Source organism: Lissotriton helveticus, chromosome 3_2 (genome assembly GCF_964261635.1).
Source record: "Lissotriton helveticus chromosome 3_2, aLisHel1.1, whole genome shotgun sequence".
Taxonomy (NCBI): Eukaryota; Metazoa; Chordata; class Amphibia; order Caudata; family Salamandridae; genus Lissotriton; species Lissotriton helveticus.
In genome coordinates, this window is record NC_136062.1 from 499,052,856 (window position 1) to 499,080,446 (window position 27,591).

General features: G+C 48.5%; 1 protein-coding gene across 1 annotated transcript in view; it reads left to right on the forward strand.

Annotated features, from left to right (window-relative positions):
- The window catches only part of NUP160 (nucleoporin 160), a 289,550-nt gene that overhangs the window by 136,198 nt on the left and 125,761 nt on the right, over positions 1–27,591 (forward strand). The window contains exons 17-22 of the mRNA XM_078684503.1: positions 10,403–10,563; positions 13,316–13,449; positions 18,561–18,634; positions 21,393–21,546; positions 21,684–21,753; positions 23,001–23,099. Of these exons, the coding sequence (XP_078540629.1) occupies positions 10,403–10,563; positions 13,316–13,449; positions 18,561–18,634; positions 21,393–21,546; positions 21,684–21,753; positions 23,001–23,099 (692 nt within the window). The remainder of the gene's footprint in view (positions 1–10,402; positions 10,564–13,315; positions 13,450–18,560; positions 18,635–21,392; positions 21,547–21,683; positions 21,754–23,000; positions 23,100–27,591) is intronic.

The window sequence follows — 27,591 nt, forward strand, 5'->3', positions numbered from 1 at the left end:
GAGCCGACGCTAGACCTAGGTACAGAGCCGACGCTAGACCTAGGTACAGAGCCGACGCTAGACCTAGGTACAGAGCCGACGCTAGACCTAGGTACAGAGCCGACGCTAGACCTAGGTACAGAGCCGACGCTAGACCTAGGTACAGAGCCGACGCTAGACCTAGGTACAGAGCCGACGCTAGACCTAGGTACAGAGCCGACGCTAGACCTAGGTACAGAGCCGACGCTAGACCTAGGTACAGAGCCGACGCTCGACCTAGGTACAGAGCCGACGCTCGACCTAGGTCCAGAGCCGACGCTCGACCTAGGTCCAGAGCCGACGCTCGACCTAGGTCCAGAGCCGACGCTAGACGTAGGTCCAGAGCCGACGCTAGACGTAGGTCCAGAGCCGACGCTAGACGTAGGTCCAGAGCCGACGCTAGACGTAGGTCCAGAGCCGACGCTAGACGTAGGTCCCGAGCCGACGCTAGACGTAGGTCCCGAGCCGACGCTAGACGTAGGTCCCGAGCCGACGCTAGACGTAGGTCCCGAGCCGACGCTAGACGTAGGTCCCGAGCCGACGCTAGACGTAGGTCCCGAGCCGACGCTAGACGTAGGTCCCGAGCCCACGCTAGACGTAGGTCCCGAGCCCACGCTAGACGTAGGTCCCGAGCCGACGCTAGACGTAGGTCCCGAGCCGACGCTAGACGTAGGTCCCGAGCCGACGCTAGACGTAGGTCCCGAGCCCACGCTAGACGTAGGTCCCGAGCCCACGCTAGACGTAGGTCCCGAGCCCACGCTAGACGTAGGTACCGAGCCGACGCTAGACGGTAGGTACCGAGCCCACGCTAGACGGTAGGTACCGAGCCCACGCTAGACGGTAGGTACCGAGCCCACGCTAGACGTAGGTACCGAGCCCACGCTAGACTCGGGTACCGAGCCCACGCTAGACTCGGGTACCGAGCCCACGCTAGACTCGGGTACCGAGCCCACGCTAGACTCGGGTACCGAGCCCACGCTAGACCCGGGTACCGAGCCCACGCTAGACCCAGGTACCGAGCCCACGCTAGACCCAGGTGTTGAGCTGTGGTGACCCGGCGCTAGACCCAGGTACTACAGAGCCGACTCCAGACCCAGGTACTACAGAGCCGACGCTAGACCCAGGTACTGAGCTGTGGTGAGCCAACGCTTGACCCAGGTACTACAGAGCCGGCGCTAGACCCAGGTACTGAGCTGTGGTGAGCCAACGCTTGACCCAGGTACTACAGAGCCGGCGCTAGACCCAGGTGCTGAGCTGACTCTTGACCCAGGTGCTGAGCTATGGTGAGCTGACATTTGATAATGACAGTTTGTGGTCTACTTTATTCTTCTAAACAGTGCAAGGTTTAACTTCTACCAACATTGACATATTTAATTAATCGCTTTAACTAAAAATACATCTCTGAAATTTAGAAAAGTTACATTGCCTCCCCGTCCCACTCGTACATCAGATTGAATCATGTGCAGCTTCTTCTGTGTTGCCGTGGTCCGGCCTGCCTGTGATGAGGTCCTGCGAGATGGTCTTGTTGTACTGAGGCAACCATTTGAAGATATTTCGCAGCATGGGTAGGATGTGGAAGCAGGAGGTGCACACCCTGTATTAACTTGAGCCGTCCTGTTGAGCTTGTCGTCTTGGATGATCCCTAGATTTGTTGCATGGTCTGCGGTTGTGGATGTTGGTCCTAGCTCTGACTGGTCCTAGGGGGAGTCCCATGCGGAGGTCTTGTTGCCGAAGACCAGTACTGTGCAGGCAGTGGGTACATCCAGTCTGCTGCCATGGTCTTGCAGTTTGTGAAGTTGATTCTGGAGGTGGGTATGTCTATCAGCGAAAGGACATTTCGGGTGTTATCTGCGTAGGAGATGACGGTGATGTCTTGTTGTAGGAAAGTGAGTTTCTGTTGCAGTAACACCCCTACCCCACACACACACTTTTTACCAGATTTCCGATGCACTTGGAGTGTGCCCCGGGTCCCTGCCAATCAGGATCCCAGGGCCTGTATTCTTTCCCTAACCTCTACCATTGTTTCCACAAGTGGTACAACTCTGGTCTACCTGTAACTCCCTTGTGGTACCAAGGGAATGGTAGCTAGCGAAAGGGCTCTCAGGCTGCAGCGTGTATTGTGCCACCCTCAGAGACCTCTCACCACAAACATACACCACTGCTATTGCAGCTTGTGTTATGGTGCAGCTAAAAGTGAAGAGTCTACATGGCACAAATCACTGTGTACCATGCCCACCCAGCACTGCTTGAGGCGTGTCACCCTTAAGGTGGGGTGCACTATACCTCATGGAAGGATATATCAGCATGGGCAGATGGGCCACTATAATATCTAAGTTCATTCTTGGATATTATAACTGCCGTATAGCCATATAAGAGTATATAGTCTGGAAACTTGTCATTACGCGTTTCAGAGCACCATAATGGCTTCACTAAATCCAGGGATGTTTGTTATCAAACATCTCGGAATACTAAACCTGCACTGATTCCAGGCTCAGATTTATTAACCCTTGCACTCAGGGTTCCTTCTAGAGGAGTCCTCTTACCAAACCGACCTCTGGTGGGTTCCCTGACTGGTAAACACACGCCTGCCACCACGAGACAGGTTTCTGGACCTCTGAGGTGACAGCCCTCGCTGTTTGGGCCCAGAAATAAAGCATTTCCTTGGCGGAGGTCCCAACACTTCCCCCAGGTCAGGCAGGGCTGAGCAGCTTCAAAGACCCTGCTGCCTTGGCACTGAAACCCTTCCCCTCCTGCTAGCAGGAGGCGGCCCCCTTCCTTTCTTCTCCCCCAATTTCAGCAGGAAAACAGGCGGAAAAAGCTAGCAAGCCCAGGAGGTGGGACCACCTCTGTCAACCCAACCGCTCAGGTGTGGAAGGCTAGGTGAAGCCCACTCCTCAGTACCCGCCATCCTGCTGATAGAGGGCATCCCCCAATCGGGATCAGGGAATGTTCTCACTGCCCCACGTGGGATGAGCACATCAAGGGTGTAGTCACCATAAGGTATGTATCCCATGCGCTACTACCTCGAGACCCTTAAAAAGCCCCCTAAATACAGTGTTTAAGGGTCAACCCTGAACCCAGGACAGATTCAACGTGACAAGAAGGACTGAAGAGCCATGCTGCAGAAGAGGGCGACCACTGCTTTGGCTCCAGCCCTACCGGCCTGTCTCCTGCTCTGAACCCCTGTGAGCTGAACCAGACGTACCCTGCAACCTCAAGAACGCCAGAGACCTGTCCTGCCTTCACAAAGAACTCCTATCTCCCGTGGACACTGGAGTTGTCCAATACCAACACAAGCCAAGGACTCCAGATCTGGTGGATCTGCGAGAGCTCACCACTCGACGCCCACGGTTAGAGTCCAAGTGGCCCAGCACCCCATCAAGGACCCCCGACCTGAGTGCCAGCGTTAGACGACCTCCACCGACCTTCACCTCGATGCCTGTAGCCTCCATCCAAAGGGTCTCAACTGTGACCCGAACTGGTGAGCAGGATCCGACACTAAAGGACATCCTGCATCCACAGCACTTGTGACCGGAGGTGTGCCCGACCGACGGTGTCCAGCAACTCTTCAACTTCATCCTCCAATCGTTGGTTCCCTTCGTCCAGTCTTCTGTCTCCAGCCCTTTTTCGTGAAAGACATCCTTCATAGAAAAGCAATGAGCTCCCGACACCACCTGAACACCCTGCATCCGGCTGCCCCTGTGCAGCTGGTGTTGTGGACTGGGTGCCAACCTGGACCCCTTTTGCCTGATCTCCAGCATTCACGGTCTTGCTCAAATGAACATTGTATGAAGAGTTTAACTTTTCTGCTACTAAGCCAATCTTGGTTCTAGAAATAAAATAACACAATAACTTTTTATACAAACAATTGCACTGGATTCCAGTGAGTGGGTGACGACATTTCTTGCCTGAGTGTGTCCAATAAATGCAGGTGTTATCCACTTTTACCTCTAAAATGTGGGGATCCACTGGACTCTGTGCACACTATACCTTACGTTGGTATACTATATACAGAGCCAGCTTCCTGCACTTGTGATCGGATGATGTTGGTGAGTGGCATCCTGTATATGTTGAAAAGGGTGCAGGTTGAGGGGCGATCCCTATGGGACTCCGCATATCACTTTCTTGGTCTCTGATGTGAAGGATGGCAGCCTGACCCTTTGGGTTCTTCCAGTGAGGAAGGAACAGATTCATTTGAGAGCGGATGCTTGTATGCCAATCTCTTGGAGTATTGAAGGCCACAGAGAAGTCAAGCAGGATGAGGGACGCTGTTTCTCCACTGTCATCGGTGACTGGGATGAATGGTGTTTCGCTGCTGCAGTTTCTGAATTCTGAGTGTTGTCTAGAAGATGGTGAAGTTCGAGGTGGGTTGCGAGTTGCTTGTTTATGGCCTTCTCAATCACTTTGGCTGGATAGGAATGTAGGGGGAGATGGGTCGGAAGCTGCTCAGTTGATTCATGTCGGCTATAGGATTCTTGAGGAGGACTGTGACTTCTGCCAGTTTACATTCATCAGGGAATGTGGGGCACGTGATGGAGGTGTTGATGTGGGTCGGGTGGTGCTGATTGGTAATGTTCTCAGGTTATAGATGTGGTGAGGGCATGGGTCCGTTGGGGCCCCTGAGTGGATGGTACGCATGATTGCCGGTGTGTTGTTTCTTATGAGTTGTCCATTTGTTCAGGTGACCGTCCTGGTTGGAGGAGGGTAGGTGCGCAACGACTTCTCTGGGGTCAGGTTGGTGTGCGAAGTTTCTGTAGATATTAGCGATTTTGCTGTGGAAGAAGTTGGATAGGTTGTCTCAGAGTTGCAGTGCCTTAGAGCGAGGTGAAATCCTTAACAATCGAAGATCTCCTTCCAGCTGCTGGAGCTTCCTTCGATGCGGTCCTCTAGTGCTTTTTTCCTTGGTGTCTCTTATTTGCTGGTGATCGTGTGTTGTTAGTAGTTCTGCCGGTGGCATTGTGGCTGCCTCTTCTTTTCCTTTCTAGCTGTTTACAGTGTTTGGTGTCAGAGGTCTTCTGTGCACCAGCTGGCCTGCATGTTTGATGTACTGCGCTTGTTAGGTTTGGTGTGAAGAAGTCTGTGTACTTCTTGATCCAGTTGTTGATGTCCTCATCGAGGTTGTCTGTGGATCTAGTTTGATCCATGTTAACCGTGCTGAACCAGTCTGCCTCTGTGATTTTGCCCCAGCTGCGGCTTGGAAAGCTGAACCTTCTAGGTGTGTTGATTTCAAAGCGGATGATGGAGTGGTCGGTGCATGTGAGCTGCGTGGTGGAGTTGCATTTGACGCTGTCGCTTGTGGTGAAGATGCGATCCAGTGTCTGTCCTGCGGTGTGCGTTGGTTCTGTGACGAGCTGGGTGAGTCTGATGTTATTTAAGCTTTCGAGGAGTAGGAGTCATTTCTGTCTTCCAGGTGAAAGTTAAAGTCACAGAGGAGAATGTAGGCTCTGGAGTCAATGGCAAGTGGAGCGACTAAGTTGGTGATGAGGTTGGTAAAGGTGTCTTGTGGTCCTGGTGGTCGGTAGGCATGGGGTACATAGAGGGTGAATTTCAGTTTCCTGAGATTTGCAGCTTGAATTGCAGGTTTTCCAAGAAAGGTGTGATGTTCTCTGTGGATATTGGGCATTTGGTGGATTTCTTATAGATGATAGTCAGACCTCCTGGCTTGGAAAGGGGCTCCTGTTGAGTGATCTTGTAGCCAGCTGGGATTGCCGTGGCAATGTCAGGAGCTCATGAGTGGGTTTGTTTACGGAGTGATCGTGTGTTGTAGAATGCATGCGAGTGAGTGTTGACATGCAGGTTTGTTGTGGTGTAGGGTGGGAGGGTAGGCGTGTGTGTTGGGAGAGGGTGTGGTTAGTATTTGCGTAGGGGTGTGGCTGGGATAAGAGTCCCTGCTCTAGTGACCTAAGTGCTGGGCAGTGATGAGGGCCGGGATCCTGGCGCTGGCTGCCGTCCAGGTGCAGACGAGCCTGCATTTGGCGAGCCCACTGCATGTCCATGTTGCAGCTGCCGTTAAGTAGGTCCTGGGAGGGGGAAGAGTGCATGGTGCTGTGATGTCATTTCCTGTGCTGATGGGTGATGGGAAATGAAGTTCTCTTGCTTGGCTTCTTTTAAAGACCATTATTGCAGGAAAACCAGTAATGTCACTTTCTGTCCAGATGTATGAAGGGAGATCCAGCGAAGTCACTTCTTCTGCTGATGGGTAATAATGCATTTTTTATGCGTGATAGGTCTTTGACATCAGACAGTCAGAAGATTGTAGACCAGACTTAAACCGAGCGTAGTTGTAAGGAATAGTGTCTTCTCTATAAAGATACATTTGTGATGTATCTGTGGTTTCTCCAAAGTGCAGAATGCCATAAAGAATGCTATTGTAACCTTTTGAAAATTAGGTTCACATTTGTCTTGCTGTAACACAAAACCATAACAGTGTAGTTAATAACTCAGGGACGCCCGTTACTGTCTTGCTTGCTTGCCTCCACTGCCTGCTCCACTGTGGGATCACACGCTCCAGCCTGCTAAGTGACTTGCTGCGGCCAACGTCCCTGCCAGCGTCGGGAGACGCTTGAAAAATCATCGCGGGCTCCTACAGTGCAGGGTTCTAAACATTTAATACATTTTCTCTACGAATCCCAGAGTTATTTTTAAGCCATCTCACCACTCTACTTGCACACTACACCTTCACTACAACATCCACACTTCACAGACTGCAGCTCAAAAGACCTCCGGCAAAGAGCCCCCCAGCGGGTCCCCTTGGGCTTTGCAGCACCAGCCCAACGAGGAGCTGCCCAATGATGAAGCGTGACACCCCTCGGGTGTGTGAGGGCTCCTGAAGGATCAGATCACCAGGACTTGATCCATTCAGGACTCTATCGACCTAGCACCTATAGGAACTGCACACTGTTTTTGCTTCTCGACCCCTTGCCTGCTTCAAGCAGGCACCTACAGCCTCAACCTGAAGGGTCACCCTACCGGAGCTGGTAAGATCTGATGCTCTGACACTCCTGCACCGAATGCCCCATGGCCATGGGTGGCCCAATCGGTGTCCAGACATCCCCCCCCAGAGCCCAATTTACCTCTCCTACCAGTGGTCGCCTTCAGGAAATCTCCTTGCCCGAGCCTGCAGCCTTTTCTTCGAAACGGAGATCTCCATTGCAAACCACAGGGCTCCATGGCTTCTTGGCATCCAGCATCCGCCAGCCTCCGTGCCACTGGTGGTACAGCTCCTGTGCTGATTATTGGCCCCTGAAGTGGTGATCTTAACCTAAAGAGCTTTGCTCCCAGATCCGAGATGCCTGCTCGTAAGCAGCCTCTGACCGAAGGCCCCCTTAGCCCCATTGGAAAACATTGGGCCCCTGCACTCTGCACCTGGCCGCCCCAGTGCCGGCGCAATTTGAGTGCCTAACTGAACCTTGGGAACTTTGGTTCTAACCTCCAAAAACTATTCTTTTAAGGTGCTTTCTTACCTGCAAACCGATAACCTTCTTTCCCCCATAGGAACCAATGTTGAATTACACGTTTTAGTTCTTAAATTTTCAAAGTGCTGAACTGTTTTTGTACGGAAGAAAAGTAATATTGCTTTAAACCAAAAAGTCTTGTTTACTTTGTAGAATCCACGTTGTGATATCTAGGCATATCACCCCAAGTAATTGTTGTAATCTAAAAATAACAAAGAAGTAATCAAAAGTAATTTCTATGTATTCTGAACTGTTTTAAAAGCAAATACATACCTGTAACGATTGTAGTTTCGTTCCCAACTGCATTTCCCTGTAAAGTTTTGCGTTTGGAAGTATGTTTTATCTAGCTGTGCCAAGTTCTGCTTGGTACTAGAAATAAAACCTTGGTATACCTATTTCTATGCTTACCCAACTGGTCTGGATTCTGTCTGAGTGCCATCAGTCTTGAGTGAGTGAATTCAATAAATGCTTAACACGCCCTCCTGATCATCCTAACTGCTCGGCCACACTACCCCAACGATAGCTGTTAGTGATTATCTACGTTAGCCTCTGCTATACCACTGGGGATCCCCTGGACTCTGTTCACACTATACCTCTCTTTGGTATAGTATATACAGAAGAAGCTTCCTACATTGGTGGCAGCGGTGGGATCTAAGTCTTTGCATTTGTAGGAGTAACTTTGTCAATAACTGATCACACGACAAGAATCCCCAAAAATTGACTTTAGCCTAGTCTCTTCAATCTGGCCTGAGTCTCTAAGGAAAGGCCACACACTGAAATTGATGGGTTTTTATAGCTGAGTAAAATTATGGAAATTTGTCGTTTTATTTGGAAGTTGTATGACAAAATAATTATCTAAAATATTGGAATAAAATTATGTGCATGGGTTGACATGTTGAAATCATAGCATTTAAAACCCTGGAATGTATACTATGCATTGTTGAGCAGCATGACAAGGATAACTCGTGCTGGTGAGAACTGATTCATTGTAGTCACAAGCTTAAGAATCTTCTCCCGTCCTCCCTCCGACACATCCCACCCCTAGCGTTCATTGTAGTCATGAGCTTAAGAATCTTCTCCCGTCCTCCCTCCGACACATCCCACCCCTAGCATTCATTGTAGTCATGAGCTTAAGAATCTTCTCGCGTCCTCCCTCCGACACATCCCACCCCTAGCGTTCATTGTAGTCATGAGCTTAAGAATCTTCTCCAGTCCTCCCTCCGACACATCCCACCCCTAGCGTTCATTGTAGTCATGAGCTTGAGAATCTTCTCCCGTCCTCCACCGTTCCTCCATCTGACACATCCCACCCCTAGCATTCATTGTAGTCATGAGCTTAAGAATCTTCTCCCGCCTCCCACCGTTCCTCCCTCCGACACATCCCACCCCCAGCGTTCATTGTAGTCATGAGCTAAAGAATCTTCTCCCGTCCCCCACCGTTCCTCCATCTGACACATCCCACCCCTAGCGTTCATTGTAGTCATGAGCTTAAGAATCTTCTCCAGTCCTCCCTCCGACACATCCCACCCCTAGCGTTCGTTGTAGTCATGAGCTTGAGAATCTTCTCCCGTCCCCCACCGTTCCTCCATCTGACACATCCCACCCCTAGCATTCATTGTAGTCATGTGCTTAAGAATCTTCTCCAGTCCTCCCTCCGACACATCCCACCCCTAGCATTCATTGTAGTCATGAGCTTAAGAATCTTCTCCCGACCTCCCTCCGACACATCCCACCCCTAGCGTTCATTGTAGTCATGAGCTTAAGAATCTTCTCCCGACCTCCCTCCGACACATCCCACCCCTAGCGTTCATTGTAGTCATGAGCTTAAGAATCTTCTCCCGTCCCCCACCGTTCCTCCATCTGACACATCCCACCCCTAGCGTTCATCGTAGTCATGAGCTTGAGAATCTTCTCCCGTTCCTCCCTCCGACACATCCCACCCCTAGCGTTCATTGTAGTCATGAGCTTAAGAATCTTCTCCCGTCCTCCCTCCGACACATCCCACCCCTAGCATTCATTGTAGTCATGAGCTTAAGAATCTTCTCCCGCCCCCCACCGTTCCTCCATCTGACACATCCCACCCCTAGCGTTCATTGTAGTCATGAGCTTAAGAATCTTCTCCCGTCCTCCCTCCGACACATCCCACCCCTAGCGTTCATTGTAGTCATGAGCTTAAGAATCTTCTCCCGTCCTCCCTCCGACACATCCCACCCCTAGCGTTCATTGTAGTCCTGAGCTTAAGAATCTTCTCCCGTCCTCCCTCCGACACATCCCACCCCTAGCGTTCATTGTAGTCATGAGCTTAAGAATCTTCTCCCGTCCTCCCTCCGACACATCCCACCCCTAGCATTCATTGTAGTCATGAGCTTAAGAATCTTCTCCCGTCCTCCCTCCGACACATCCCACCCCTAGCGTTCATTGTAGTCATGAGCTTAAGAATCTTCTCCCGTCCTCCCTCCGACACATCCCACCCCTAGCGTTCATTGTAGTCATGAGCTTAAGAATCTTCTCCTGTCCTCCCTCCGACACATCCCACCCCTAGCGTTCATTGTAGTCATGAGCTTAAGAATCTTCTCCCGTCCTCCCTCCGACACATCCCACCCCTAGCATTCATTGTAGTCATGAGCTTAAGAATCTTCTCCGATTCTCCATGCGATACATCCCGCCCTCAGCATTCCAGAGTTTACCCCAGGATGACCTCACAGGTGAAACATTGAGGACACTTGCTGTGCATTGAGGCAGCAGTAAGGCAGAAGGAGACTGTCTTCTGCATCTCCCAGCTGCCCCTTGATGATGATGTGGAGGGCTTTGTGACCGGATGATATTTGCGATACTTTGTCCATGAAGATTTCAGAAGCTCGCTTATTGTTCTTCTGCTGGAGCTCAAGTGGAGTTCTTGATGACTCCAAGTCCTTGTTTGTTTTCCTCAGATCAGCCTCTGAACGTGCGCATCAACGTTTCACAGCTCTTTGGGAGTGTTGCTGCGGCCCATGTGGTGTGCCAGGCTGTGGTCCAGATCGCAAACACACGATTCATGATCTGCCGTGACCTGTTGATCCTGCAGCAGCTGCTCCTCAAACTGGGTGATTCTGTAAGTTATTTCCACCGCCTCAGGTGGCTTTTGTTGAATTGGATTGATTTGCATTTCTTTAAAGTCATGTTGGGCCTTTTCAAAGCACTAGAGAGGTAACCTTGAGGGAGAGCACCGTGTCAAACGCGGCACTGAGATCCAGCAAGATATGTGGCGTTGTTTCACCCTCACCTAACTGGTGCCTTAACATTTCAGTGACTCCTAGGAGAGGGGATTCAGTGGAGAAACGAGCTCTGAACCCTGGTTGCGACGTATGAAGAAAGTTCTGAGATTCAATAAAAGGGGTCCGCTCACCATTAGCATGCTTTTCCAAACTTTTAGCAAAGAGAAGAAGCAACGAGATGGGACGAAATTAGATGGAATGGCAGAGTCAGGATTGGCTTTCTTTAAAAGAGGGAGTACCATAGCATATTTTCATTCCAGCGGAACTATACCCTCCTGTAAAGATGCATTAAGAAGGTCCATTATTGTCAAAAGTATAGAAGTATCCAGCTGTTTAAAACACAGGAGTGCGGAGTAAGTCACGGGGGAACCAGATTTAATGTTTGCTAAGAGGTGGTTCAAGGAGCTCGGTTCCCAGAGGGTCCACGCCTCCAATATGCAGAGGATGTAATATTGTTGGTGAGCGATGTCCGCACAGGATCGCGCAGAGCATTCGGAGGAGTCTCGATCTCTGATGGACTATCTTGAGAGGTTTTACTTAACAGTGCAGAGTGTATCTTTTCAACCTTATACGTGAAATAGGGAGCGAGTTCTTCACATTGAGTGCCGGTAAGAGCAGGAGGAATCGTAGGGCTCTCCGAGCCCGATAGCTCTTACCACTTTAAAAAGCATTTTGGAGCAGTTTTGTGCTTGGAGGATTTTGTGTGAGAAAAACTCAGCGTGGGCTACTTTACAAAGAATATGATGTTCACCTTTCTAGTGTTTTACTTTTAGCCTTTTCCCTTTTTAGCTTCTCAGTGAACCAGGGGGCTGGTGGCAGACGTCTGTTAGAGCACTTGTTGAACAGAGGAAGACGTGTATCTGCTGCTTGTAGAATCCAATTTTGGATGAGACTATAATCTAAAGTAGAAATATGTTCAAAAACTGGTCTATTGTCCACTAGAGGTTTGTTAAAAGCCTGGACATCGAGCTTTGCCCATCTTCTAGTCTTTTGTTCAGGCACCAGACAGATCGACGGAGGAAAGGACGTTACTTTCAACAAAAAAACTACAACAAAAGGAAGGGCTTGGACACAACTAAGGTCAGGCAGGTTAGAAAAAATAGGATCTAGTAGATGACCGGCTATATAGTTCGGACCTGAGTTACATAAGTGTACGTTCATCGCTTCTAAGTCCGCAACGAGCGACGGACTTTTAGTACATTTAGGATCATCTAAATGGAGGTTCGATCTCCCAATATAGTAAAATTTGCAGCATTCAAAATATGCGGAACTGCTCAATTAGGGAAGGAGAGCACCCATCGCCCGTCTGGGCCCGGAGGGCGCTACAACAATATTCCAGAGAATGTGAAGTTAGGCGTAAGCACAATTTAAAATTATAAGGCTTCACAGTCGGGGCTGTAAAATCTTCTGTTTTACATTCGAAAGAAGTTTTATTAAAAATCACTACGCCGCCCCCATTTTCAGCCTCGTGTCTTGCCTTATAATGGAGTAGTTCGGCGGAAGAGCAGCCGCAACGTCGGGCCGAGCTTTCCTGCAGCCAGGTCTCTGTTCGATAGACCGCCTCTGGTTGATTATCTGTCAGAAGATCAAAAATGTGGGCTTGATGTTTAGGGAGTGAGCAACAGTGATATAGAATGTAAATTCTTTGCGAGATGAAAATGTACATCAAGGTGTAGTCCTTTTTGTTTTCCCTGTATCATTGAATTTTTCTCCTTCATTTACTTTATTTCGAGCCCTTCCATTGAGGTCATTGGTCTGAATGGAAGAAGTAAGGCAAAACATCCAGTGCCGGCAGTCAACAAGGGCATCCTTGAACTTTACAATATTGCAATTAGGAGATAAAACCTGACGCAGCTCAGTCAGTTGTTTTCCTGAATAAACTAATCTCATTGAATGTGTTGGACCAGAAAAAAAGAATGTGTTGCACCAGGGGTTGTGGCCCCTGGTCCCGGTTGAGGCGGACGGGCTTGCCTTTGGTGTGCCGTCAGCGTGCGCGTCCGGGCCCTGGCCATTAAGTAGGGGGCCGTTGCGTAACGCAGCGTGAAAGCTAGAACGCTAACCAAAAAATAGCATGAGGCACTAACAAAAAGGCCTCCCAGCAAAAAGACACTCGCAATAAAAGAAGTACTTAAAAAAAATATCGGAATGGGTGTTTCAGGTTGAAAACTCATTCAAGTACAAGCCCATTAAACACATAAAATTGCAGGCAGGCCGAAAGGCTAGTAATAGGTGCAAATCACAATTGGGGTCTTCACAAGGTGAGGAATCTAAGGTTAGATCGAGTATCCACCAGAAAGAGCTTTTCCGAAGGTAAGGAAGTTATGCTTTGCTGCATAGATTGTGGCCGCATTATAAGTGGGTTACTTTGAGGGGTTTTGCTGCAGTTTCCAGGTTTGTATTCTGGATGAAATTTTATGGTAGTGGATTTCAATCAATCGAGATTTATACAGTGCGCTCCTCACGCGCTCTATAAATTCCCAGACTGATTGAAAGTGGACGGCTCCAGACCTGGCTTCATGACTGACTGTATTAGCTTCTCATTTGGGTGAACAGAGACGGGACTCATGTATGTAACTCTTTCCGTTATAGGTCTTATCTGGAAGAGGATACCTACTCCAGATTCAGCAGGACCTGGCACAGCGCACATCGCATCTGCTCTCAACCTACTATGTCATCCGCTGGGCCAGCCAGTGCTTGGCGTCTGCAGTTCCTGTTGATGCTTTGTAAGTTTGTGATTTTCGGCCCTTCTTTCTAGTGTCGTGCTAGGCAGCCAGAAGCTTCTTAGGGATAGTTGGACTCAAAACGGAGACCTCTTTCGGGCTAGTTCTTGGCTCTTTGTATCTGCATGGTCTAGTCCTTGCATCTTGCCCTCATATTTAAATAAGGATGCAGAGCGAATTTGGCGTATAAGGGGTCAAATCAACAATGAGAACCCTGTGTATATGGATGTCTGCTGGGTGGATGGGATATGGGACTTGTGTGAGGAAGTGTGCTCCGGATAGAAAGAACTGATTGTGAGTGTATAGCGAGCGGTGCATGATCTTCCATCACGGTCTTCATTCGGCAACCCGATCTTGATGAAGATCCTAATTCAATAGGATCGAAACGCCGTCAACCCACAATACAGCGCAACTCATGGCGCATTACCTGCTTTGGTCCCCACACTACTTACCAATACCAATTCTCTAAAGAGGAACCAACAACTTTGTATATATTGTGTTTTTCATTTTTGTCAATTTGCGTCCTTCGCAGTTATCACCCATATGTCACCTGCGACGACACCGCTCGTCTCACTATCACGTAGCACACTAAGCCCCCTTGGGTTGCCTCACGCATTATGTGCCTCCAGTGCTGTTATTGTAAACTGTTCTGACAATTGTTTTTGTTTAAACATGTCCTCAAATATATGATGCTATATGCACTTCTAAACCATTTGAAGTTTCGAGTCTCTCTTCTTCCCCAGTTCTCTTGTAATGTCCTGTACGTGCCATTGTTTCTGTTATTTAAATGAATCCAATTAAGATATTGTTGCACATATTTACATGTGTACCCCCAGATCTCAATCTGGTTTATGGGTAATACTCCTGTTGTCTATCCCCACGGTGATTAGGAGGGCAGCAGAGGTCCTTGACCGCGAGCTGCCCTCTGTGCAGGTCAGGACTAATCTTCTGACTGAGATGCTTCAGCCTATTCCAGACCCAAGACAGTCCAGCTCTTCCTCACAAAGGAGAAATTCAAGATGCTTACGTTGGCTCAGGTCTTGCCTGCCCTAGACCAAGAAAACTGGCTGGTAGCGTTGGACTTGCAGGTGGCGTATTTTCACATCGCCCGTCTGCCTGCCTGCGGCTCAAGGCCACAAGCACTTTCAGTTCATGTGATCCCCCTTGGCCTTCCCAGCACCCCTTGGTTGTTTACCAAGGGGATGTTGGTGGTTGCAGCTCATCTGCATAGGTTAGGGGTATCCTTCCCCTATCTCGACGACTGACTGTCGAACACGCCTGCTCCCCAGCCTGTCGTCTCCCTATCTCAAGGACTACGGTCACCCTCCTGCATTGGCTGGGGTTCTCTATAAACATGCCAAAGTAGCATCTGACTCCTTCTCAGATGCTCCCTTTCATCGGAGCTGTTCTGGACACAGTGCAGTTTAGAGCAGCGAGTCCAGGATTTTGAGGCTATGATACGGATGCTTCAGCCTCTGTCCTGGATTTTGGTGAGAATGACTGAGGCTGCTGGGACTCGAGGATTCCTGCATCTTGTTGGTAAATCACGCCAGAAGGCGTATGCGAGCTCTGCAGTGGGACCTGTAGTTCATTTGGCGCAGCAGAGGAATCTCTACGATGTGCTCCAGCTCTCGGATTGAACTGCAAAAGACCTGCAGTGGTGGCTAACCAATCCCAATTGGGTCATTATCTGACCCCTTTCTCTTTCCAAGCCAGATCTCACAGCAGTGACAGATGTCACTCCTAGGATTCGGCAACCATCTGGGAGAGGTCGAGATCAGGGTACACTTGTCTCTGGCGGAGTCGGGGTTCCACATCATTTTTAGGACCTCCGGGCGATTGACTAGCAGTGAAATGATTTCTTCCCTCGGTCATGTGCAGGTGTTCGGGGACAGCACCACCACCATGTGGAACTGCAACAAGCAGGGGTGGGTTGTCGACCCTTTGTCAAGAGGCCCTGCGTCTCTGGAAAAGGCTGGAGCAGCAGAACATAACCCTGGTGGTTCAACACCTGGTCAGTTCTCTGAACGCCAGGGTGGATGATCTCAGCCGTCGATGTCTAGCAGACCATGTATGTCGTCTCCAGTCGGAGTTGGTGCAAAGTGTCTTTAAGAAGTGGGGAGAGCCTTGGTTCGATCTGTTCACCTGCGACAAGAAAGTGCAGTGTCAGCAGTTTTGCGTGCTGAAGTTTCGAAGGCTGTTATTGCTCGGCTGCGCTTTACGTCGCGAGTGGAGCTCAGCCCTGCTGTACGCCTTTCAGCCCATACCATTCCTTTATTTATTTATTTCTATAGCACCTGAATCGACCCCAAAGGGGTATTTCTGCGCTTTGGACAAGTAACGGGAAAGCTGAGCTGCTAAAGCATGATCAGGAACAGAAAAGAATAATCTTAAGATGCTTCCTGAATTGAAGGTGGTCGGGGCATTGCCTCAAATGCGTGGGGAGCTTATTCCAATAAAGAGCCCAGAGTTCTGAAGAAGATAAAGAACTGGGCCCAAGTCATTCTTGTGGCTCTGGACTGGGCACGGAGAATCCGGTATCCAGACCTCCTTTGAGTGAGCATTAATCCTCCGATCAGGCTGCTCCTTCGGGAGGATCTTCTGTCGCAGCAGGAGTGAAGGGTTCTCCACCCGAACCTGTCCGCTCTCCGCCTTCCTTCGCGGAGATTAAGTGGCGACAGTTGATAGCTTTCGACTTTCCTCCTGAAGTATGTAATATTATTTTGGTGGTCAAGCAGCCCTCCACTAAAAGTTTACGCCTGCCATTGGCAAAAATGTGTAAAATCTTTCTGCTTCTCTGTCTAATATTCTTCTGTTTATGTTCACCCCTGCCCAGCAGGGCTCTGCCTTGGGTACTCTCAAGTGTTATCTTTCTATATAAGTCCCCTATTGTAAATAGGTTCTTAAAAGGGCTTTGTCAAGCTGCAGTGAGATCTTCTTTTGGTGCTCCCATTTCTTATATGTGCTCCCTTCGAAACTTTGCATATTTGTCCCCTCTGCTGCTTACCATCAAGACAGCCTTTGTGGTGGCGATAACATCTGCCCGAAGGGGGAGTGAATTTCAGGCTTTATCATAAAAGCCTCCCTACATGATGACTTTTGTGGATAAGGCGATGGTTAGAAATCTTTAGGATGATTTAAATTCTGTTCACAAGAGTTGCATCCTTACCAAATGTTTAACCAGTTCTTTGCCACCAGTCAGCCGGCCACCATGACACACCAGTGTTGATCTTTCCTGCTGATTTACATCCCTCTCTTCCAACCCGTCTGTCATAGAAACATTCCTGGATTCGGTAGCCACAATCCTCTTGAATCACCATAACCTCTGCAAACGTCGAGATTGCAAGACTTTGTTAAACCCATCATCGGTGCAAATACAAACGAGGTCACCAGTGACCTGAAAGCACCGGACCGGCTTCAGCTAACGAGACAAACCCTGGACCTCTTCACCTCACCCAAAACTGCTGATCACTGCAAATAAAAAGATCAAGTAGTCTCTTGTTCATGATTGTCAACGAAAGCTTCCCACAAAGCTGATGATCGCTTCATTACTTGTCCAAAGAGCGCATCGGAGCACCTTTGCAGTTAGCCAAACTGACGCGGTTCTCCCACTTACGGGACCACCTCATCGGACTCCGGTCTCAGATGAGGACTTCCATTTTTGGTCGACATAAGCCAAGTTATTCCTGTTCAAGAAGGGCTGCATATGACAGATACCTTAGATGGTTCAGCAAGGAACCGAAAGCGGAGAAAAGGGCTCAGTTCAAGTGACTGAGGAACGGGTGTGATGAGGCGCATAAGCTACCACGGTGACACCGCCTCAAGGTTCTTACAGGCTGGTGAGACCCTTATTTTGGGTCCCATATCCTGTCCAGAAGCCATCCACCCGTCAAAATTTAGGTATCCTATCGCTCACTCGACCTGCTTTGTCATCATTTGTCTTTCTTTAAGCAGATCCAGCATCAGAAGTTAAATACGGATGTGAAACCTTGCGCAGCGCCGAGGAGCATGGATACCGAGTGATTCTGCATACGCTGAACCACTCCACCAGACCATGGACACAGAATGCATCCAAACCCTAGCTTCCAGCTCTTCTTTCAGCCCTAGCCTGCACCAAACTGAGGAAGGCCAACTCAATACTACATCGTGTTCTAGTTACGAGCCTGTGGGAGTATATTATTCAATTTAACTTTTAAAAACCTTTAGACTATTCACTGTTTCTCTTCAACACCAGCTTGATTATGCAAAGCGTCAAATTGGAGCCACCGGATCAGAACACCTCACAATAGGTCACCCACCATAACACTGCATCCTGTATGTGCCATAGCTGTCGTGCACGCTGCTGGTGATGCCCACAAGCGCTAACGGGTCAATGCAAGCGTCAGATAAGCATCATCTTGCACTAAATAGGACAAGGCGACCCGCCTGCAGGCTCCAGCTTGCACTAGTTTGGATACGGTCACTCGAGCTGTCCCGCTGCCCTTGAGGTCGCTGTATGAATTGGAATGAAATGTCAGGTTTGCTGTGTGCAGTGCCTCAGGGTTGGCAGGGCCAGGAGCAGTGACAACTTGTCTGGATTGATTCAGGTTTGTGTTCTACCCTCAGAACTAGGCCTGGGAGCATTAATATCATCCTCTGTGTTGGCGCGGTTGTTGGTGTCTTCTTTGGCCAGATTTTCTCGGTCACTGTTGACTGGGACATATTTCAGTTGGACGTGCCGGCTGTATTTTCTTGGGCCAGTTTCCTTGTTGCTCTGAGCAGAAGACCTTTGGTGATGATTGTTGGTCTTGGAAGGGTGGCATTAGGCCAAATTTCTTTAGTAATCCGCAGCATTCAATTGGATCTTTTGTCCGTTAGCTCTAATTTGGAAGGTGATTGCCAGCCAGTTCTCTCAGATGGCAGCAGATGTTCAGCACTTGCCGTACTGTAGCATCACTTTTGAAAAATGTAAAATCTGACATCTCACAGGGGAGTAATATGTTTTCTGGTAGGATGTTGCCGTATGTTAAAAAAAAGTTGCTAAAAAAGTTGTTGGGTTTACCTTGCGTCTGCTCCTTTCTGAAGGCGATGGAGCATTTCCCTGACCACTTCTTCTGTTTTTTTTCTTTCTTTAGAGATTTCAACCTGCGGCTGTTGACCGTGCTTGACCTGTCCGACACTTCTGGCGTGTCACCCCCACTTAAATCAGGTGAACCGGGGCTTTTCAGTGGTCCTTCCATTGTGCCTGAATGAACCTTGCTGCATATTGCGCCTCTATAATCCCTCTGGGGTTTGCGTGTACCTCTTGTTGGTCCACTATGTAAAGAGCCAGCTTCGTACGTGCACCCTTTAGACCAATATTTCCCAATCTTGGTGTTTTTCTGTCACTAATCGTTGTCATCGTCGCAGGTGTCAGGCCATGGGTTCGGTGGAAGCAGAACGGGTCTACAACTCTCACGATGCAGCAGGCTGTCAAATGAAAGCCAAAGGCAGACAACATGGTCTCCCAGCGACGTTGTTTGTAGTGGAGACCCGGCCCTACATATAAGTGTCAATATTCACCATCCACCGGGGGCGTTATTCCTCGTGCCCGGACTATATCTTTCATCATCAAAGGGAATGGTTTATGCCCAAGGCACACCCCCTGAACCTGGAACAGCCGATTATAGCGGAGAGCACGTACAGCTCGTCCGGTGATCAGTACACATCCCTCTCTCCCCCACTCCCTCCAAATCCACTGTGCAATCTGCGAGTTACCAGTTTTTTTTCCTCTGAGGGACAATTCAGAGAGCCTGTCTGACCCCACAGGACATAGGTTTGTGAACATAGTAACACTTGTAGATCGATGGCCTTGTGTCCTGTCTGGTAGGGAGGTCTTTGTTCCGAGCAGGTCTGGCCTCCATTTATATAACAGTGTAAGACGTTGAGCTGTCCCACTAGAGCACTAGAAAGTGGGTTGCTCGCTTCATTTACACATGAATACCCCCCTGTACAAATCCGGCACCCCTGAAAAGATTCCAGTTGGTTTCACTAGACCTTGTGGCAATGAAACTTGGAGCGCTTCTACACCGTACTGTCACCTACAGGGATTGCGCGCAGTAAAATTTCCCTTCTTCTGACTGCTTACTATATTTCAGCGCAGCTCAGCTGACATGTACTGATGCCTGCTACAATGGAGCGCAGCTCAGCGGACATGTACGGATGCCTGCTACAATGGAGCGCAGCTCAGTGGACATGCACGGATGCCTGCTACAATGGAGCACAGCTCAGTGGACATGCACTGATGCCTGCTCCAATGGAGCGCAGCTCAGCGGACATGTACGGATGCCTGCTACAATGGAGCACAGCTCAGTGGACATGCACTGATGCCTGCTACAATGGAGCGCAGCTCAGTGGACATGCACTGATGCCTGCTCCAATGGAGCGCAGCTCAGCAGACATGTACGGATGCCTGCTACAATGGAGCGCAGCTCAGTGGACATGCACGGATGCCTGCTACAATGGAGCGCAGCTCAGCGGACATGTACTGATGCCTGCTACAATGGAGCGCAGCTCAGCGGACATGTACTGATGCCTGCTACAATGGAGCACAGCTCAGCGGACATGCACAGATGCCTGCTACAATGGAGCGCAGCTCAGCGGACATGTACGGATGCCTGCTACAATGGAGCGCAGCTCAGCGGACATGTACGGATGACTGCTCCAATGGAGCGCAGCTCAGCGGACATGCACAGATGCCTGTTGCAATGGAGCGCAGCTCAGCGGACATGCACTGATGCCTGCTACAATGGAGCGCAGCTCAGCGGACATGTACTGATGCCTGCTATAAAAGGGCGCCGCTCAGTGGACATGCACTGATGCCTGCTTCAAAAATCTGGTATGCGTGTGCAGGGACAGAGTCCATGGTGACAGAACACAGCTACTTCTGTTAATATTGTACACTGTGCAGCTAAGAACATGCGTTTCTCATTTCAGCTTCACTTTGTGAAACACCAAGCGGTAATGTTTAGTAAGTTGCGTGTTACTCTGAAAGTGCGCATATTAAAGAGTCTTATTATTTTTTTGTAGTACTTTAGTGTGCTTGCATAACGTGTAAGGCACACTAAATCTGCAGCTGGGGCCCTGTGATGTTAGCCCTGCAGCCACAATTTTAATACAATTTTAATGCCCTAGGTGCTCAAGGCTTGCATATTAGGTTTGTCTTCCTTTTAAGCCTCTTTAAATGAGGGCGCTGCAACTTCTTTTTCTAGGTTGAGTGACCTTTGAACTGCCACAGATAGATTAGTTTAAGGAGTTCACTGCTGGGCTGCATTTGGCATTAAAGTAACTCTACTTCAGTGATGTGCTTTGTGGGCCTAATCTGCTATCCCACATTTCAGTCACCTGTCCGGTCAGGATGGTCTACAGACATTAGTGTCAGCCGTATGATGTACCCTGAGGTTTCTGTCCAGTGAAAGACCACACTCGAGTCTGTGGCTCAAGACATAAACACAGCGCTCAGAGGTATTTCTCTGCAGACTAGCTCTTGAGACTTGCATTGCTGTGGAATGAGCTCCGTAATGGGCCGGATTGGACTCCTAGACCCGCAAGTGTCCCATGGGAAGGTCACAGAAGGGCTGATGAGCCAATTTAGTGATGGTCACAGCTCTGCATAAAGTTTCTTCTCACACTCACATCCATTGTGATGGGGAAGGTGGGCGCTTCAACACTGCAGCAGATAATAAGATTGGCAGAATGGAGGGGATTGTTTGGTTTTTTCTTTTTTTTTTGTCCTGAGCTGTAATTCTCCATTGGCATTGAAATGTCAGGCTGCGTTCAGAGCTGGCGCTCTTTCCCACCTGTGTGTATTGTTCATTATGTCTGAATAGGCCACGGCTCGTTTTATGGATTTGAATGACGGGTGATTCTTTGCTATTTTTGGATGAGACATTGACTCTTGCTTTTTTTGTTGTTGTTGCTGTTTTCAGGGCCTCAGACGGTGGTGGAACTGTTCTTCGAGGATACAGCAAGGAAACACATCATTTCTCACATCTTCTCTCAGCCTGGCACCCCTCTTACCAATGCATCCCTGAACTGGCCCCAAGTCATCAGTTTAGTCACCAGCTTTCTCATGCAACAAATGTATCCTTTCATGGCTAGGCGCTGAGGTTATTTGTTAGCTTCCTTCCAGCAGGAAGTCCTGTTAATGCAAGTGAGAATTTGATTGGCTTCTTGTTTGTCACTGATCTCAAAACTCTTCCTAAACTGCCACGATACAGCTGGCCCAGCAATCCCGGCTTCCTGTTTGCAGAATGTTTGATGGGTTCCTGTCAGTACACACAGCTGCAGGTGTGTGACACTCTACTTTTCTTTACTGCACACATCACAATGTTTAGACAATCTAACTTCTAGCTGTGGCGCTTATAAGGGGTGTGTGATCAGGTTAGGCTTTGTCGTTGTTTACAAAGGGTGTGTGATGAATTTAGGCTCTCTTGGTGTTTACAAGGGGTGTGTGAGCAGGTTAAGCTCAGTGTTTACAAGGGGTGTGTGATTAGGTTAGGCTCTCTTGGTGTTTACAAGGGGTGTGTGATCAGGTTAGGCTATCTTGGTGTTTACAAGGGGTGTGTGATCAGGTTAGGCTTTGTCGTTGTTTACAAAGGGTGTGTGATGAATTTAGGCTCTCTTGGCGTTTACAAGGGGTGTGTGAGCAGGTTAAGCTCAGTGTTTACAAGGGGTGTGTGATGAGGTTAGGCTCTCTTGGTGTTTACAAGGGGTGTGTGATGAGGTTAAGCTCTCTTGGTGTTTACAAGGGGTGTGTGAGCAGGTTAGGCTTTGTTGTTTACAAGGGGTGTGTGAGCAGGTTAAGCTCAGTGTTTACAAGGGGTGTGTGATGGGGTTAAGCTCAGTGTTTACAAGGGGTGTGTGAGCAGGTCAGGTTCTCCTCATTGCTCACCAGGGAAGGGAGATTTTGGACATTGCTGCCACCTTTCACTTGGACTGCTGTAAATGATTGCTTTTAACTTTAGTGTTGACTTGGGGTCTTATTGAGAAGTCTTGTGAGGTCTACAGCAGTAGTTCTGGTCTCGACGTCTTCTAATTGTAAAGACCAGGAGGCCTTGCCCAGAAGCTCTTCAGCATGACAAAAGGGGACCTGGACGAGATGTCTTGTGGTCCAGGGAGCAGGAGGTCTGACCAAGGAGTCCTCTTGCGTAAGGACCAGAAGGCTATGTCTGAAAAGTTTTGTGGAATGAGGAAGAGGAGGGAGGAATGAAAAGCCTTGCATGAGTAGTTGGTTTGACCCAATAATCTTCTGGTGTAAGGAGCATGAGCTCCTGTAGAGTAGGTTTGTAGCATGACAGAGGCGGCATTAGCCAGAAGCAAATTGTGTGAACAAGAAATCTTGTAATATAAAGGTGAGGCATGGACTTCTTGTGGAATGAGGAATAGAAGTGCGTGTGAGCCTTTGAAGCAAGGATCTGTGGTATGAAGTACAACCTTACGTTGTGTTAAGAAGCACGTGTTCTGTGGATGGTTTTTAAGAGCCGTCTTAATCTACGTATGGTCCATTTCTAAGCATATCCCGTTTCTCGCCACAGGAATATGTGCGCCTTGTGCAGTCCTGGTGCCAGGTGAATGTGGGCTCGTGCCGCTTTGTGATGGGGCAGTGTTACCTCATCACTGGAGAAGGACACAAGGTAAGCTGAGACACTCCAAGACCTGCCTGTGAACATTTGTACCTTCTGGAGTTCTACAGTTTTGTAGCACTGTGCTTACTCTGAAATTGTGAAGTCTGTGTGGCACTATCTGTACAAAATATTAGAAGACTGCTTTGCTGTGAATTGAATTGTCACGATTAGCTACTTAGGCATTTAACTGTAACCGTGATCGATTAAGAAGCGATCATACTGTGTGGTGAAAAGGCACTGCCCGAAGCATTCTGAACTCTCCCACGTATTACTCGGCCTTTCAGTACCAACCATGTATCCAAGTCCACGATGAACATGCAGTGAACCAGATCTATGCACCTTGATGTGCAGAAGACGCACTCTTCCATTCATAGAGTCCCTGACTCAACCGTATAACATTGGTAATGATGTCCCTTCAGCGAAGAGGCCCTACACTCCGCTTTCACAGTGCTATAGCCTAAGATGTAATTCCATTATGGGATTTTCTTTTGGACAGCCAGGGCCAACCCATGCCACATTGTTGCTCAGCGGAACACTTCCCCTGATTAAAAGCAAGATCTACTGGATTTTCCAGTGCTTGTTATACTAGGTCTTCTGTGGTTTTTATTTTCACATAAAGCCTCAATGAAAGTTTCTGGACCTGTGTGCACCCTCGGGATTATCCGTTTAACGTGTTGGACTGCGCCATCCTTTCTGCTTTCTGGTCCATAGTTCTGCTTTCATAACTGCCGTAGCTTTCCATGTAAAGAAACAACTACTGTGGCCTGCATGGAAGACGTCTGGTAATTCCCTTGGTCATGTTTCATTCAGCGTGTCTCTAGCGGTCTTTGGTTTGAGGGGATAAGCCGATCCTAGGGGCCATCTCGTTGTATAGGTCGTGTATCAAAGCCCCTGCCTCCTCCTCTTGTGTGAGCATCACATCATGAACGACAGCTGGATTCGTTTTCTCCTCTTCTAATTGTGGTCTCGGGTTGTAGAAGATAGGACACCCTGTTTGCTCTGCCTCCACTATTTATTTATTTTGAAAGTTTTATATAGCGCGAACAAGATCTTTGCAGATATCAGAGCGCTTTACAAGTACAAGGGGGTGATAGAGTAGTAGTTGAGGTAGTTAGGTACAAGGTGCATAGTTACATAGGTAGGTCAAAATACAAGAGGTAGGTCACAGGTGAGGTAGTGTTGGTACAAGGTGCATAGTCAAACAGTTGCGCCAATAGTATAAAAGTACAAAAATAAGGAGCATATACTTGTTTAAGCGTGCTTAAAATGCTTTTGGCGATAGCATAAAGGCATAGTTGAGGTAGGTGTGTGCAGGGTGTATAGTCACACAGGTGCATCAGAAGTACAAGAGTAGGGATAGTTGAGGTGGTGTAGGTAGAGTGTGCAAAGTCAAACGGGTGCGTCAAACAATATAGAAATATACAAAGAGGGAACGTATACAATCAAATAAGTCGATAATACAAGTAATACGAATAGACCAAGGGGTCAGGCAGGTAGTACAAAGCGGATTCATGAGAAATACAGAATAATAGTTCAAGTGTATTTGGCCATGAGGATCGCTTTTACTTCTTTCTTAAAAAGTATGGTAGAGGAGATGAGCCTGGTTTCAGGGGGGAGTGAGTTCCAGATCCTGGGTGCCATTCCTGAAAAGGAGCGTTTATAGGTTTTTTCCTTCCGAAATCTTCGAGGCTTCAGCAGAAGATTGTTTGTGCTTCTAGTAGTTCTAGAGCCACCAGAAATTGTCAGCTTTTGAGTGAGGTAGGCGGGTGAATTCATGTGTACAGCCTTGTGCGTCAAGCAGGCGATTTTCAGATGTATTCTGGCTTCAAAAGGCAGCCAGTTCAGGGATTTAAAGTCAGGGGAAATATGTGAGTTTTTTTGAGCCAGTGATGAGTCTCGCTGCAGCGTTAAGGGACGCGCTTAGGGGTGCCGTTGTAGTTAGGGGGAGACCGCAGAGGGCGGTGCTACCGTATTCTATGTGCGGGATGACTATAGATTGTACTGCAGTTTGGAAGTCTTTGGCAGGAAGGAAGGGTTTAAGTCTTCTCAAGGTATTTATTTGGAAGTTCGCCCCCTTAGTTGCCTTGCTGATGTGCTGCTGCATGTTGAGATTGGCATCAAGTGTTATGCCTAAAGATTTTGCTGAGTCTACTATGGTGGGTTGGACATTTAGAGCCGTTAAGTGCTTAAGCCATGTTTGAGCCGTAGAGATTTTTCCAGGAGGTGAGATCAGGAGGAACTCAGTCTTCAGCGCATTGAGTTTGAGGTGATTCTCGGCAAGCCAGGATTGGGTGTTTCTGATCGTGGTGTTCAGAAGCATGATGTCCTTGGGAGATTGTATTTTGAGATAAAGTTGGGTGTCGTCGGCGTACATGTGATGTTTGTAGCAAAGTAGTGAGAGGTTCCATCACTAGGTTGAACAGTGTTGGGGAGAGGGAGGATCCTTGAGGGACGCCCAGCGTTACAGGTACCGGAGAGGACATCAGGTTGTTGCTTTTGAATCTTTGTGAGCGGTTGTGTAGAAAGGAGGTGAACCACTTGAGAACAGTCCCAGATATGCCCATTCTTGTGTTTAACAGTTCGAGTAAGTTCTCATGTTTAACTGTGTCGAATGCTGAGGAGAGATCCAGAAGGATGAGGAGGCAGGTATTGTTTTGGTCTAGGATTTGGAGGGCGTCGTCAACTATGTGAGTCATGGCAGTTTCGGTACTGTGCCCCGCTCGGAAGCCTGATTGATGAGCGTTGAGGAGATCAAACTTATTTATGTGTTTAGTCAGTTGTAGCTGTACACATTTTTCCAGTTGTTTGGCGAGAGTGGGAATATTTGTGATAGGGCGGTAATTGTTTAGATCAGAGGGATCTGCTGTTGGTTTTTTCAGTAGCGGTGTGACTTGTCCGACTTTGAGGGCGTTGGGGATGGATCCTTGTTGGAGAGAGCTATTGATAATTTTAGTCCAGAGTGGGAGGAGAAAAGGGGTAAAGTCCTTAACAGCGTTAGCAGGAAGGGGGTCAGTGAGGTGATTGGATGGTTTCAGAGTGCTGAGCAATCTGCCAATTTCTTCTTCGGAGTTGGTGCCAAAGGATGACCATGTAGCATTGTTCTTTGGTTCAGATGCTGCTGTGTGTTGGGGGTTGGAGCAAAGGATTGCGTCATTGAGGAATCGCTTCTTATGTTGTCGGTTTTGAAAGCAGATAAGTCTTCACAAGAAGGTGTAACGCCCAAGGTGCTGAGTGTCTGGGGTTGTTCTTTGGATTGTGTTCTGATTAGCTCAAACAATTTTCTTGGGCGGTTTTTTGCTTGGGCGAGCTGGAGGCTGAAGAAATCTCTTTTTGAGCGTTTTATTTTCCTGAAGTAGGCGTTTCTCTGTTTCTTCAGGCTTTTCATGTGCAGTGCCGAGGGAGCAGATCTCCAGGTGCGCTCTGCCATTCGCATGGCTCGTCTATCATCATTGAGGCTCCCGTCATACCATGGGTTGGAGATCTTGGACGAAACTCTTTTCAGTTGCATGGGTGCAGCCTCATTGATTATTGTGGACATAGCATTGAGATAGTGGTCAGTCAGGAGTTGAACGTCCGTAACGCCGGAAGGGGGAAGTAAGAGATTGCAGCTGTTAGGCGGTAGGGAGTTTGGGTTGAGTTTCTTCAAGTCTCTTTTCCAAACTTTGGGCTTAGAGGGTTGAACTGGGTTAAATTTAATTTTTTCATTGATAAGGAAGGAGACAATATGATGATCTGACCAGTCGCAAGGTTGGATTGACTCAAGTTGAATAGCGTCCTCTTTGGAGATGATAAGGTCGAGGATAGAACCTTTCTCATGGGTCGGGCTATTTCATATTTGGGTGAGATCAAGGGCTTTGAGGAAACTTTTAAGACTATTTACCACTGCGTCGTTGCGATCGTTCCAGTGGAGATTGTAGTCGCCAAGGAAAATTTGGGTGTTTTGCCGTCCTGAGTTTGTTGAAATTGTGTCCATGAGTTGTTGGAAGAAGGAGAGCTTGTCCCCAGGTGGGTGGTATATGATGTGTAGTGAACATACCGGTTTGCTTTCGCTGATGACATCAAGGCAGAGGTATTCACAGGAAGTAAGAGAGGGGGCGGACGCTTTAATAACTGAGAGGTTGCTTCTGTAGATACAGGCAATTCCACCGCCTGTCTTTTTGGTCCTGTCAAGTCTAATGATACAGTAGTTGGGTGGGACTAGGATATCCATGATAGGTGTAGACGACTCAGATAACCATGTTTCAGTCAGAATGGTTAGATCCGGTTCCAGAGAAATGAGGAGATCGGCGACCTCCGCAGAATGTCTTTGGGCCGATCTGCAATTGAGAAGTATGCATTTGAGGCTCGGGGTGCAGAGGGTGGAGGAAGGTTCTATAGTAAGGGGTACATTTGTGAGGTTGTTGGGGACGGAGCCTCTGTTGTTATCCTTTTGGTGCCTGAGGGGGTTAGAGATAATCGTTGGGATGGACAGGTGGTTGGTGGCTAGGCGATTATGGGGAGC